This window comes from Arvicola amphibius, chromosome 6 (genome assembly GCF_903992535.2).
Source record: "Arvicola amphibius chromosome 6, mArvAmp1.2, whole genome shotgun sequence".
In the NCBI taxonomy this organism is placed as follows: Eukaryota; Metazoa; Chordata; class Mammalia; order Rodentia; family Cricetidae; genus Arvicola; species Arvicola amphibius.
The window spans coordinates 107,896,149-107,910,791 of record NC_052052.2 but is presented as its reverse complement, the minus strand read 5'-3'; the positions used below and the strand labels follow the sequence as shown (position 1 = coordinate 107,910,791).

Here is a 14,643-nt window from a genome sequence, read left to right as displayed (position 1 = left end):
GGACCGTCGAGGCAGGGAGAGCACGGCGGTAGGAACTGGAGGCGATTCGTCAGCCATGCTCCATCCTCGGTCAGAACAGGGGACGAGTGCTGCGGCTCAGCCCGTTTCTCCTCCTCCTCCAGTCCAGCTATTGAGCTCGGCTACCTCAATTAGCAGAATCTAGAAATTCCCTCACAGACGTGCCCAGACGTGTGTCTCAGTGATTCGAGATCCTTGCCAGATGACAATCAATAGTAACAGTCACATGCTGCAAGAAGGGACCTCTGAACAAAGTCTCTAGTCCAGTCTCTGGGAGGACAAGGAGCTCCATTAGCAATTAGTGTCCTTATCCGAATCAGGGAGAGCTCTCTGGCAGCGACATGAAGGGCAGACTTGGGTAGGAGTAGTAATCACAAGGCTGCTGCACATGTGAGCACATACATGAGATGTGCTGTCAGAGGAGTGTATCCATGAGAGCCCGGGGAGACAGCGCTATCTCCACACCAGGGCTTCCCCAAGAGGGAGCTAGTTACAAGTGACCTCAGGTTTCCAGCATGATTGGCCTGGTGTACTGAGGAGCCCTCAACCAGGCAGCAAGTATAAGACGGAGATGAGCAGGGTATGGAGAAGTGTGGAATAGTTTGTAAGACAGCCTTCATAAAGCCATGCAAAAATATGTTCAGCGGGCAGTTGAAAATAAGGTTGGACAGAGTTGGGTGGCTGCCACTGTAGGTAAAGCCAGAGAATCAAAGGCGATTACTTCAGTAGCAAGTGAGGAATAAAGAGAAGTGAGCTGGGCGTGAAACTGGGTACACTAGTATTCAACGGGCAGGCCCTAAAAGAGAGGTGCAGAAAGGAGGCAGAACCGTCCGTGATGTGGGAAGTCCTTCTGTATATGTGTTGCTTTTATTGATTAAGGAATAAAGTTGCTTTGGCCAATGGCAGGGCAGAATAGAGCTAGGCAGGAAAACTAAACTCAATGCTGGGAGAAAGAAGGCAGAGTCAAAGAGACAAGATGCCTGGGAACCTTATTGGTAAACCACGAGCCTTGTGGTAAAATGGGTTAATTCAAGATGTAAGAGCTAGCTGGAAACATGCCACAATCATTGGCCAGGCAGTGTTGCAATTAATATCGTTTCTGTGACATTATTTTGGGTCTGGACAGCCAGGAACAAATAAGCAGTCTCCGCCTACAAGCCTGAAAAAGGAAACCTCAGAAGCAAGGCATGGTAGCACATTCCTTTAATCCCAACACTACAAAGGTGAAAGCAGGAAGATCACAGATTCAAGGCCAGCTCAGGGTACACACTGAGACCCTATCTTTGAAGAAAGAAAAAAAGAAGGAAGGAAGGAAGAAGGAAGGAAGAAGGAAGGAAGGAAGGAAGGAAGGAAGGAAGGAAGGAAGGAAGGAAGGAAGGAAAAAAGGAAAGAGGACTGGGGGAGAGAAAGGAGAAGAAAAAGAACAAACTGGAAGTGATCATAGGTACAAGAGTCCAGAAAACAGGGGAGAATACATAGCCAGGTGGTGGTGGCTGGCACTGCACAACTTTAATCCCAGCACCTAGGAGGCAGCAAGAGAACCTGTGAGTCGGAGACCAGCCTGGTCTACAGAGTGAGTGCCAGGACAGCCAGAGCTACATAGTCTTTAACAAAGGATTACTTAACCTGGCAGTTGGGAAATCCCTGATGACTTCACAGAGAGCACTCAGCACAGAGGAGCAGCAATGAAGCTGGAATTTGGGGCAGGTTCCAAATGTAGACTCTCCAAGGGAGTGTGTATGAAAAAGGCTGCTTGAAATGGAGTAATAACCATCTATAAAGTACAAAAGCCAGAGAACAAAACTAGCCAACCCAGGCAAGCTGTTTGGCGCAACAGCTAGCATACAGTAAGCACCATAAATACAAGTCACTACTACCACACATTCACTAACGCACTATAATAGACTTACTCTGCACCAGGGCTGCTCTGGGCCTCAGTCCCGACCCAAGTTCGTTAACATCAATGGAGGACAGAGGAAATGAGAAAAGTTACTCAAATGTAATGATGTATTTGCTAGCAGTAAACATTAAGAAGAAAAAACAAGGTAGGGGGTTCTTTCTAGTTTTATTTTGTTGCTATGATTAAATACTCTGACAAAAAGCAACTCAGGAGAAAAGTTTATTTCTGCTTACAAATTCCAGGTTACAGTCAAGGGAGGAACTTCAAACAGCTGTCAGCTCATACCCAGAATTAAAAGCAGAGAGAAAGAATACATCGTGCCCACTTAACGGCTTGTTTATGCTCCATTCAATTCTCCCCTCTCATACAGCTTAGGACACCACCCCCTCCAAAGGGAATGGTGCTGCACACAGTGGACTGGCTCTTCCCCTATCAATTAACTTAATTTTAAGACAATTCCTTACTGACATACCCCCTGCCAACCCAATGAGAACAATCAATCATCCAGACTCCCTTTAAAGGTGACTCTGGCTCTGTTAACACCTAAGCAGACAATTAAAGCTAACCATCACAGAGAAGGAAGTATTAAGTGCTGAAGAAAGGAATAATTTTAGGTAGGGAAGCCTGAGAAGGTAACTCTTAGAGTGAGACCCAAAGGAAATAAAGAAAGCAACTATAATTAGGAGGGAATAATTATTATCATTTGCATTGCTATTAGCCATCTCTAATAGAGTATTACAGTGAAAGTGTATTGTTATCACATATTATTACGGCTTTCTTTGCTACAATTAATGTTGTGATAATCACTGTCGGTCATCTCTGGCTGCTGGGTTACTTTAGCAGTGGCTGTAGTCGTAAAGATTTATGGAATCTAGTACCAGAAAGGGCAGAAGCAACGTGAGACACGGGAACTGTGTGTTCAGAGTAGCAAACAAGAGATGGCAGGCATTATAGCTCAGGCCTCCAATCTCTGCACTCAGAGCTTAGGAAAGTTACAAATCTGGGGAGGGGAAGAGACTAGGAACGTGAAAGAACAGAATGTTTTGTGTGTGTGCTAAAGCGGATCTTCTGCCCCAACATGCGTGCATGGACTATCACACACCAGGATCATCTTCAGGCCCAAAAGGTACTGAAACAAAGGGATCGCTGACACAAGGGAGCGTGGCAATCCCATCTCAGATGAGCATATGTGTAGTGTATGGTGGAGAGATTACAAGGCAGGATGTGTTTCTACAGGGACATTTATTTGGTGGTTAGAAACAGGGATGTATGAACTCCATAAGAGAATAATTAAGAGGAGCTGGAAGTCTTTGCTATTTGCCAAGGCAAGCACAATTCTGGAGTGAGGTAGGTGTGTAACAGTACCTGCTGGACTATACTAAACTAATGAGGATTAAATCTTGCTCATGACAGAAACAAAAACCCTTGAAGATTAAAATGTTATAGCTGGGACTGGAGAGAGGGTTCAGCTCAGTGGTTAAGAGTGCTGGTTGTTTTCCCAGGCTTGAAGCTTGATTCCCAACATCTACATGGAGGCTCACACTATCTGTAAGCTATTCCTAGGCAGGGTCTGACAGCCACTTTTGGCTTCAGAAGGCATCAGGCATGTATGTGGCACACAGAAATACATGCAGGCAAAATATCCACATGCATTAAAAAAAAGATAAAATGGTGTCTATCAATTCCCTGTAAACGTTGTGGGTGAAGTATGCACACCTTTCCTGGCTATGAAACCAAATGACCACATAAAACTCGTGAAGGAAAAAAATTAAATAGGCCAATTATGTTTTACAGCTTGAGTAAACAGCAATTCATATTTCAAGTTTTATTACATTTTCATACATTTAAAGAAGGATATATATTACATTCATCCACATTATATACTTCCCAGGGATTCCCAGGACTCAATATTTGATCTCATTCTACTTGAAGGGTAGAAAAACCAAAGTATGGGGCTGACACTGGCGCTCAGCGGCACAGTACTGGCTTAGTTAGCGTTTGCAAGGCTCTGGTTTCAACCCCCAGTATGGTTTAAAAAAGAAAAAATAAATGGCTGCCTTCAAGATCATACAACATGCCAGGAGTCTTGGTCATTTGGCAAGTCTTCCAGCAGAGGAACATGATGGGATGGCAGAAGAAGAAAACACTGCCTGAGAAATAACTCACTCGCTGGTCTAACTGAAAACGCAGGATGTCAGTTCCCATGAACTTTATTGCCCCCTTCTTCAAACATCCTTATGATTTCACAGTGTGGTCAAAGTACCGAAGGATATCTCTACTCTTTGTGAGCTGCTGGGCCAGGGTGCCTGTTAGGTCTGCTGAATCCTTCAGTCCTGACTGTAGCAGGAACTTGGTGCAAGCCACGTGCTGACCTGCACAGGCCAGATGCAGGGCTAAAGGGAGACAACATCGGTCCATGCTGAGAACATGTACTGTATTCAGAACCCACTGGATTATTCAGCTATGCTTAGAGTGTGAATGTATGTGTGTGTGTGTGTGTGTGTGTGTGTGTTCATTTGTCACAGTGCATGTGCAGAGTGAGGTCAGAGGACACTGTGTGCAAGTTGGCTCTCTTTCACTATATGGATCCTGGGGGTTAAAACACAGATGGCCAGGCTTGGCTACAAGAGCTCTCACTCACCAAGCTACCCACTTTTACAGATTGTACACGTTCGTAACCTACCCATGATGGCCTATAGTGGATCACAATTTAAACCTGACTGGGGTGAAAATATTTCTAAAGAAAATAAACCTGCAAGGTGTGGTGGCACACACCTTTAATTCCAGCATTTGACAAGCAGAGGATCTCTATGAGTCTGAGGACAGCCAGGTCTACAGATAAGGGGCTGGAGGTAGGGCTGAGCAGTTAAGAGCACTGGCTGTTTTTCCAGAGGACCCAGTCCAATTCCCAACATCCACAAGGTGGCTCACAGTCCCTGTAAATCTAGTTCAAGGGGATCCAACCTCCATAGGCACCAGGCACGCACATGGTGCTTACACATGTAAAGGCAAAATACCAATACACATAAATAAATAAATATATATATACATACATATATATGTAAAATTTTAATAACAACAAAAAAGCTAAACCAAAAACCGTGATGTCAGTATCAATAGCTACAACAGCTTTTACAAAGGAAATACTATTTTAAGGAAGAGTGTTTGGTTTTCAGAGATAGGGGCTGAATGCAGGGCAGCATGCACATTAGGTAAGAGCCCACCACTGAGGTGTTCAACCTACATCAATGCTTTCAACTAAAACGTACCCGAGTCATTAGCATTCCGTACCTGAGCGATTTCTTTCATCTTTAGAGTTGATGTTCGCACCCAGGGATAATAGCATTTGAACGGTGCTTGTCTGTCCTTCCTGAGTGTGGAAATAAACTCATTACTGCTATGATGAGGGCAAAAACAACCCTTTAAAAACAGTCTCTAGTGCTCACTGGAATCTCTTCTTGATGCAGCCAACCGCAAGTATGGAAACTTCCTGTTTTAAGGACGATTTATATCAGCCATGATTCTCACAGAAACTGTTAAATATTTGTAACACTCAATTACCAGGATGGTTAATATGGTTAAGGTTCCATCAGGGTCAGCAGTACATAGATCTTAAAAATCCCCAAGTTTCCCAATCATACAAACTCTTTGATTGCTGGGAATTTTAAGAATGGCTCAGTGGTTAAGAGCACTGGCTGCTCTTCCTAGGGGACCCAGGTTCAATCCCCAGTACCCACATGGCAGCTCACAGCGTCTGTGACTCTAGTTCCAGGGGGATCTGACACCCTCGTACATACAGACATACATGCAAGCAAAACACCAACGCACATGAAATAAAATTAAAAAAAAAAAAACAAAAAGATTTCAGATTCAGTCTATGGGGGAAATATTCGTGGACTGCGCCCTCAATCCTTTCGTGAATCTATATTCCTTGTATTCTGGGGGAGTGTGGTGGGGATCGTTGGTCAGAAAACATGTACTCTTGCTTCTAGAAAAACAAACGAAGGCACGTAGCTTCTAAACAATATATAATCAGCAAGGCTCCGAAAACAGAAATATTTATGGACATCTTTAATGTTTTATACATTGGAGAGACCAGTAGATAAAATTTCTTTGTGTTAGTTAAAGAGATTTTAAATTCTCATTTCAATATAAGAAAGAACTACAAATTTCATACAGTGAGTCTTTGTTCATTTGTTAATTTTTAGCAAATCATTTTATTTGTGTGTGTGTGTGTGTGTGTGTGTGTGTGTGTGAACCCATGTATGCAGGTGCCTGCTGAGGCCAGAAGGGGAAGTCAGTCAGATCCCCTGGAGCTGGATTTACAAACAACTGTGAGCTCTGCCTTATGTGGTGCTGGGAATTCGGCAAGAGCAGCCAGCACACATAACACTGAGCTATCTCTCCAGCCCCTTATTTATTTATTTATTTACAATATAAAAACAATTAACTTTACTACACTAAAGTGAGTTCCACAGTTTGCCTTTAAACATGTAAGAGACGACTGAAAAGGCCTCCATCACCCTTCAGCATCTCCACGGTTTAAATAACATTCCTGAAAATAAGGGTGGGAAGGGGTACATAAAGCCCAAGTATTATACAGAATTAAAAATGTTCCTCTCTCCATTTTTGCCTAGAAACAAAAAATGTCATGTTTCTATTTAAAGAAATTAAAAGATTCAGAATCACAAACATCTCAAGAATAAAGATTATAGATGGAGCCGCAGATGCCAAGACTATAGAGCTGTCTGTCACTGGAGCAAACCAAGCCGAAGGAAGAAATGCTGTCATGAGAAGCAACTGACCTTGGCTGCATAATGAAGTGCTGTGAGCTGGGTGGACTTTGTTCTCACATCTACATCAATGCCAAGACCGGATACCAGGAACCGTACGGCTTCATCCTGCCCAGTGACTGCTGCTCGGTGTAGAGCCTGGGCACCCAGGCTATCTTCAGCTGAAGGGCAAGCCTAGTAGACGGGAAAGAGGGGCAATGTAAAAAGCGGAGGAAGCTAGGTTCCCGGGCCTGGAGATGTTTTGGTGCAGCTGTCTGTGCGGTTCTTCTGGGCAGAGCACATAATGTCTTCTGTTCTCTAAGTGCGTGAACTAAAATGTAGCTGAGTCAATGCTCTGCCTAGCATGTCTTAAGCTCTGTCAGGATGGTTTGTTGCTATTACAGTCAAAGTGACAATATGTACCGAATCCTTAATTTTCTAACTGCTCTGTGTATGTTGGATTATTGGATCCTCCCTAGCTCAAGTACAAGATTCTGAGGATGCTACACAAGTACTTTTCCTTGAGCTCCAACCCTAGGATCACTAAATTCATGTAGGGACCTTCTGAAGAAATCACATTTTGTCACAATTTTAGGGATGGGAACACTTATGCATGTACGTTTACAGAGGTCAAAGGTGGAGAAACTCAGAGGAGGCAGGATTTGAAGGCAGCGACTGAATAATGATGTACTGTTTTGTCCCTAGATCGAACATTTTTTTAAAAATATTTATTTATTTATTATGTATACAATATTCTGTCTGTGTGTATGACCGCAGGCCAGAAGAGGGCACCAGACCCCGTTACAGATGGTTGTGAGCCACCATGTGGTTGACTGGGAATTAAACTCAGGACCTTTGGAAGAGCAGGCAATGCTCTTAACCTCTGAGCCATCTCTCCAGCCCCTAGATCGAACATTTCTAAGGAAGAACTAAAGGAATAAGCAGAACCACTTCATACCTTGTGTTTTTCAAGGAGCAGTTTGGCTATGTTAACATGGCCACATTGAATTGCATCCATGAAGGGTGTGACGCCACAGTTGTCTCTACAGTCTGGCTCATAGTGACACCTAGAGTCAAATCCAAAATGGCACAACTGTGAATATTCACCATTTCCAACCCAAGAAGGCGACAGGGTGGCCTGCAGGCAGGCTGTGTGCCTTACAGACGATCTGTGATTATCTGGAGCTAACTTTCCCATGACCACTTCAGCACCTGAACTGAGTTCCGCATCTTCAGGACCTTCCCCTTTTAACCTTCTCTATTAGGACAGCTGGAGCCTTCATTTCTTCAGCTTCACGAAGCTTGGATGCTTTGTAGTCATCTTTACTATTTTCCTCTTTTCTCCCTGACCAATAACCTAAATATGATTCTGCAGCCAGGCTACTTAAAACATCTATATGCTCCTCTCCGTCGCTGCTTTCACCCTGTGCACAGGTCAACTGACGCAGCCTCTAATGCTCTGCTCATCATGATCCTCACCTCACCTTCCCCTGCACCCATTCTCCACGGCAACTAGTCATCAGCCATCTTGATTGGCATTATTTATACACAGTGTCTTCTTCATTAGCCTATGAAGGCCACTAGAGAAGAGCTATGTTTATTTCATTACCCAGACCTAACACACAAAGGTTACTGAAAGCGTTTCTTCAGTGAAGAGTATTTTATAAATTTGCGGAAAAGCAAATATGTCCCATCTGTGATTCCAAGTGCTTAACACGTGCTTTTAGGACCCAGGGTTCACAGCTCTTTTTCACCTGTTACCTTTTCCACGACTACATCACATCACCATTCATGTGTGGCCAAGCCTCACATCGCTTTCTGGCCCATCTTGTCTCTACTCATTTGAACTCTGCTTTGATCTCTCACAGAGATGCAACTACTCCACTTGTTCCTGATGGAGGACTCTCATTGGTTAATACAGAAACTGCCTTGGCTTTTTGATAGGGCAGGATTTACATATGTGGAGTAGACAGAACAGAATGCTGGGAAGAAGGGAAGTGAGGCAACCGCCTCAAGCAGTCGCCATGACTCTCCTCTCTGTGGTGGATGCAGGCTAGTATCTTCCCGGTAAGCCACCCCTCGTGGTGCTACACAGATTACTAAAATTGGGTTAATCAAGATGTGAGAATTAGACAATAAGAGGCTGGAACTAATGGGCCAGGCAGTGTTTAAAAGAACACAGTTTCCGTGTAATTATTTTGGGGCATAAGCTAGCCAGGCGGTCGGGAGCTGGGCGGCGGGAACACAGCCAGCCGCTCCTCACTACATGTTCCAAAGTGAAATTATTATGCTTCCAGTCCCAACCCTGCTCCTCTTCCAGTGTCCAATGTCTCAGCAGGTGCCACACTGTGAAAGTCATGTTCCCTTGCCCCTTCTTTATTTTCTATGGTGCTGGAGATGAAACCCAAGGCCTTGAATATGCTAGACAAGCATTCTCCCACTGAGCTACATCCCCAGACTCTCTCAGATCCTTTTCATCAAATTATCTGCCTATTCCTATTATTTCTGCTTTTTAAAGATACCCCTCAACCCACCTTTCTTCTTGCCCTAGCCACTGTTCTACTGCTGTAAAGACAGCTCTTTAGGAAAGAAAGCATTTAATTGAGGGCCTGCTTGCACTTTCAGAGGTTCCGTTCACCATCATCGCGACAGGGAGTATGGTGGCATTCAGGCAAGCCCTGGAACAGTAGCTAAAAGTTACACCCTGATCCCTAGGCAGAGAGAGCCTAGGCCTGGCATAGGCTTTTGAAACCTCAAAGCCCACTCCCAGCGACATGACACACTTCCTCCAACAAGGTCACGCCTCCGAATCCTTCTAATCCTCTCTCCCTGGTAACTAAGCATTCAAATACATGAGAGCATTCTTACTCAAACCACCACACTCTCTACACTCATCTCTTCAGCCCGATACCATCATTTCTCCCGTTTCACTTCATCAACCGAAGAGACCATTTCACAGAAACCTGCTCTCCTCCCAGGCTCACTTATATTTTGTAGCCAGGTGATGCTTCAACACTGCTGATTTCTTATGACCCTTGGCTTAAAAACCCTTCAACAAGGAGCCTGGAGAGGCAGTTCAGCAGCGGTGAGGACCTGTTGCTCTTCCAGAGGACCTGGGTTTGATTCCCTCTGACATCCTCTTCTGGCCACTGCAGGCACCAGGCATGCATATGGTATACAGATATGCACGCAAGCAAAACATTCAGATACGTAAAGTAAACGCAATGGTCTACAGCCTCCATATTCTCTACCATTTAGACTTTAGTATAGCCCGAACTACTTCCTGTCTCTCAAATGTGCTACTCTTCTTCTTGGTGCAAAAAGCTCCCTTGCCCCTACTCACAGCTGCTGTTGTCCCCACAGCTTTGGCTGTGCTGGTGCTGAGACATTTATTTCTTCAGTCTTTCCTAATTTACACTGGGTCTTCCTCTCACACACTCCTACAGGAACCCCGAATTCCTTGCAATGGTATGTGGCCCTGTTCAGTTTGTGGACACTGAGCTCTCTATAACTAAGAAATACTTTCTGCCAATTTACCATGTTGTTCTTACCTATCAAGAATCTCCTGTACTGCTTCGAAACAGCCATGCATTGCTGCGGGGGGAAAAGAACGGAGACAATCAGAACTTTTAACTGTATAACTTTTTAGTCTAACTTTAGTGTATAACTTTGTAGGGGAACTTTCTTGGCTGGTGTGGTGGTTTGAAAGAAAATGGCCCCAACGGGAGTGGCACTATTAGGAGGTGTGGGCTTGTTGGAGGAAGTGTGTCACTGTGAGGGTGGGCTTGAGTTCTTCTATGCTCAAGCTACTCCCAGTGTCATAGACCATTTCCTGCTGCCTTCTGACCAAGATGTAGCCAGCGCCACGTCTTGCCATGATGATAATGGACTAACCACTGACACTGTAAGTCCTCACTTAAGTGCTTTTCCTTTATAAGAGTTCCATGGTCACAGCAGCAGAAACCGTAACCGAGACAGCCGAAGAGGTAACTCATTGGACAAATATCTTTCTCCTGGCTCTAAAAAAATTTTTTTTGCTTTAGATGTATTTATTCTATTTTCTGTGTATAACTCTTTTGTTTGCATTTCTGGTGATGGATTCCCTTGAAAATAGGGATCTGGAGTTAGAGATGGTTGTGAGCCACCATGTTGGTGCTGGGAACTGAACCCGGGTCCTTTGGAAGATCAACAAGTGTTCTTAGCTGTTGAGTCATCTCTTCAGTCACATCGGCCCTGCTCTTCTCACAGAAGGAAAACCTAAAATAGGTAATATATCTGTTCTATCCCCTCCCCACAGAAAACCCAAGCAAATAAATGACAAAGAATAATGTTTTCACTTTATGCTCTTGACTATTTATTTCATCCTTATGAGCACTTTCACGGAAAACTTCCAATTCTAAGCCTACCTCCCCACCTTAGTGATGTGATTTTCAAAGGCTGCTGTAGCCTCTAACCAGAAAACTGCAAAGACATTTTGAAGGTAACCTATTTAACAGTAATCTATAAAAATTATCCAGAAATTTACTCCTCCAACTGAAGATACCTATTCCCAACAGAAAAGATTCTACCTGGCCTCCATTTATTTTTGGGTGAGTGACAGATTGATGACTGGTGATATTTTGGGGAGTGTGTATGATGGGAGCTAGCCAAGTATTTTATGAACTAGGCGGACTTTTCTTACTTACTCAAAAAGTTTCAGGAAGGATTCCTTGGTCCGTAAGCGCCAGCTATGGCCGGAGAACAGCTGGGTGCTTGTTCCCAGACAGTATGGACTGGATCATATCTCAGGCATTGATCTTCAGAGATAGTACGAGCTCAGTATCCTATTTTAGTGAACTGCCTCTTAGACTAAGAATTATTTTCCAAATTTCTATCTTTGAGGGGAGAGGTATTGGGGGACTTGAGATAGGGTCTCTCAACATTGCTCAGCTGGCCTTAGACTTACATGGCTTCTGCTGCCTCAACCTCCTGAGTGTTAGAACTAGAGAGGTATACACCATGCTGCCAGGCTTATTTTCCAACTTTCTTGTTTTAGACTTTTGAGTACATTATCCACATGTTCCACGCTAATTTTGCTTTTTGCCAAGACTCTACAATGTGGTATCATCACCACTGTGAAAAGCTCAGAAGGGCATTTGCTCAAACACAGACCAAGTTCTTTACTCAGGGTCACAGACTTTGGAAGGTACAGAACCAGCCTGCCATCTAACTGACCAGGAAGGGTAAGACAGACACATAGCAAAGCTGAACTAACATAGTGACCTGAGAGCCCAGGGTTCCACCACTTTACAAACTTATAGTCTGCCGAGAAATCCCAAGGTGCTCTGACGCCTTGCCTTCTGGTTTTCTAAATCCTCCATTCCCCTTGCAGATGACTTGTACTACAAGGTGTAGGCAGTGCTGGGGAGAAGCCAACTGGAGAAAGCAGCGATTGCAGGCTATACCTGCAGTATGTAAAGGAGTTCTTCTAATCTTGCTCTCTGTTTTCCAAGCATCCGGGCAGACTGTGAGCAAGTACCGGAGGATCACAGGGTCGCCTTCTCGACTGGCAATGTGGAAACTGTTCCAGCCATCCTTGTTCTTCAGGAGTGGGTTGGCACCGTGTTCCACAAGGTCCTGGATCACTTCAAGGTTCTTCCTTGTACAAGCTATCATCAGAGGAGTCCTAAGGTCAACCAGGATGGAAAGGAGCTGAGGCATTTGGAAGAAGCCAGGCCTTCAGGGAATGTACGTCTTTGGTAGAGATGGAAAACCTGGGGATGGGCAGGGGCAGGAAAACAGCTTAGATCGTCAACCTCTGACTTCTCTGAGGGCTATGGAGACATAGCAAGGGGAAACTGACTCACATGTTTCTATTGGAGCAGGCTATCTGAGAGGCAAAAACTGTGAGCCAAGCAGAGAACTGATAAAAACCACAGATAACCCTCAAGATATAGTGGAACAATTTTACAATATCGATGGAGATGTGCTTTTAATTACATGGTGCTTTCCTGTCCATGATGTGCTGAGATCAAATTCAGGGGCTTGTGCATGCTAGGAGGCATCACCACCTCTGATATACTTCCCATCCACTATGCTTTGACTGATTTGAAATAACTTGGAAGGCAGGAACTTCATTAAGTTAGGAGACTAAAAAAGTTAACAGGCTCCCAGGAACCAGACATAGCACACATACACACACACAAAGATGTCAACCTAGCAACAAATGAAACTGATTTGTGTGGTGGAAGAGTATCACCACCATGCTGGTGGCTCTACAAGGTTAGATGTGACGAAATTGCATACAGCTCAACATTCAATGCACGTGCAACTGAAAGCTATCCACTGCAGCCTTGTCAATTAAAATAATGCAATTGTGAACAAGTAATTTAGCAAGATGTCTCCAGAAGAACACATCCTGGGCGCATGAGTAATACAATTCATCTGTTAACTAATTGATTACGTTTCTATAGTCTCTCAATGGGAAGAATCCTTTTTTTCCTATTAGTTAGGACAACTGGCCTAACGAAAGAGCCAAACCTACGAAGAGAGGAAGGTTGGAGTGAGAATTAGAAGCTAGGAAAAGTGGACACACTGAAAAATACACAACAATCTGCGATTCTTCGGGAAGTGGCGATGAAGCTTTTCTGAACCCTGGGCACCTACCAGTCCGCCTTCTTCAAGGAGTCCACAGCTGCCCCTCGGTCCAGGAGGTAGCGCACGCAGTTCCGGTGGCCCATTGAGGCAGCTTCGTGGAGAGGCCGCTTGTAGTCTCGGTTGGCAGCCTCGATGTCCATACTCCAAGCCTCCACTAGATAAGCCAGAATGTTCTGGCGCCCGTGGCGGGCCGCACAGTGGAGAAGGGTGTCCCCAGCTGGCCCCTGGCAGCCTCCCGCCGCCTCCAGCTCTTCCTGCAGGGCGCGCAGTTGGCCCTCTTGCACCAGCCGGCAGAGGCGCCGTGGATCCCCAGGCGGAGCCATCACCCTAGACCAGGCGTGACAAAAGTAGGGGGAAGATAGTGCTCCAGTCCTGGTAAACACAGACACAGTGCGACGATAGGTTCGGCGAAGATGAGATGGCTAGGGCTTCCGCTTCCTCCACGTGACCGTTCTCCCGGACGCTCCGCCCCGCAGAAGGATGCTGTCAGTAAGCGTCTTTTTTATGACTCCAGCCCTGGTTTAGAAGTCACAATTTCCAACGTGGAATGGTGTCTCCTCAGGCGACCGGACTGACAACAAGCACGCTCATAGGTCTTTCTGGTAACCGCGCTCCAAACATGCAGACTCGTCAGGGTGGGTCCTTGGGTTCCCGGAGCCCGTGCAGCTTGGGGTAAGGGCATGCATCTGACATCCTAGAGCTGTCCCTTGCACCCAAGAGATCTGGGGACGAAAGACCTAACAAAATGGAGTGTGTCGATGTGCCACGCAGCCCTGAAGTGGAACAGAGGGGCTTTGCAGCCTGACCTCGCACCGTACGGCACTACACCGTACAGCCTACGGGGATGTCTGCCGGGCCGCACAGCCGCGGTCTCGGGCTACTCCGGTGGTAAATGCAAAGGCAGCAGGACCGGAGCGTGCCGAGAGCACACTGCCTACTACTTTGGAGCCTACCCGGCTCAGGTGTGTTGTGGGGATGTCTGCCGGGCTGCACAGCCTAATCTTTGAGCTGCACAGCAGGGACCTCGGGCAGCCCAGGCTCCCAACAGCAGGGTTTCTGGGGCCTCTTGGAGGTGGAAACAGTGTCCCCCGTGCTCTGCCCGCTCCTCACCCAATCCGCGGCGGACCCCAGCCCCCTCCCCGCCCGCTGCCGTCGCCTCGTCCCCCGCGGGAACCCAGAGAGCGCGAAGGAACTCTGGGAAAGTTTCCTTCGCCTCCTCTGCGCCAGCGGAAGCACCGACGGGGCGTGACCCAGTTCCTTGAGCCACGCCCCCTTCGCCTCGCGTACGGATTGGCTCTAGAAGCCGTCTGTCCGCTC

At 45.8% G+C, this 14,643-nt stretch overlaps 2 protein-coding genes across 8 annotated transcripts in view; one reads left to right on the top strand and one right to left on the bottom strand.

The window, feature by feature from the left end:
* Positions 1-2,124: 2,124 nt before the first annotated feature.
* Positions 2,125-14,423, bottom strand: Ankrd16 (ankyrin repeat domain 16). 5 transcript variants are annotated; one of them, XM_038332393.1, is made up of 7 exons: positions 13,336-14,421; positions 12,135-12,355; positions 10,242-10,284; positions 7,649-7,757; positions 6,724-6,885; positions 5,210-5,288; positions 2,125-4,311 (listed from the first exon to the last, which is right to left on the bottom strand). In XM_038332393.1, the coding sequence occupies exons 1-7, from the start codon at positions 13,647-13,649 to the stop codon at positions 4,154-4,156; spliced, it is 1,086 nt and encodes a 361-aa protein (XP_038188321.1). In that variant the 5' UTR covers positions 13,650-14,421; the 3' UTR covers positions 2,125-4,153. The 5 variants fall into 5 exon arrangements, with proteins under 5 accessions (XP_038188321.1, XP_038188323.1, XP_038188324.1 ...); XM_038332395.1 differs by having other exon boundaries at positions 12,135-12,443; positions 13,336-13,471; XM_038332394.2 differs by having other exon boundaries at positions 4,113-4,311; positions 5,188-5,288.
* The window catches only part of Fbh1 (F-box DNA helicase 1), a 40,796-nt gene continuing 40,012 nt past the window's right edge, over positions 13,860-14,643 (top strand). Inside the window, exon 1 of one of the 3 annotated variants that reach the window (XM_038332391.2) lies at positions 13,860-13,998. Coding sequence is in view for 1 of the 3 variants with exons in the window: in XM_038332384.2 (XP_038188312.1) it covers positions 14,219-14,288 (70 nt within the window). In the remaining 2 variants the exon portion in view is untranslated. Of the gene's footprint in view, positions 13,999-14,062; positions 14,289-14,643 lie in introns of those variants that run through there. The other 2 variants (XM_038332385.2, XM_038332384.2) reach the window with 2 other exon arrangements.

Excerpts from the sequence above, each read along its gene's own strand:
- Ankrd16 (XM_038332393.1), bottom strand. The coding sequence starts at position 13,649 with ATGGCTCCGCCTGGGGATCCACGGCGCCTCTGCCGGCTGGTGCAAGAG. Across the intron at positions 10,285-12,134 it reads AACTCCTTTACATACTGCAG|CAATGCATGGCTGTTTCGAA; the intron begins GTATAGCCTGCA and ends TTCCCCCCGCAG. Across the intron at positions 6,886-7,648 it reads TGCTCCTTGAAAAACACAAG|GCTTGCCCTTCAGCTGAAGA; the intron begins GTATGAAGTGGT and ends CCCGTCTACTAG.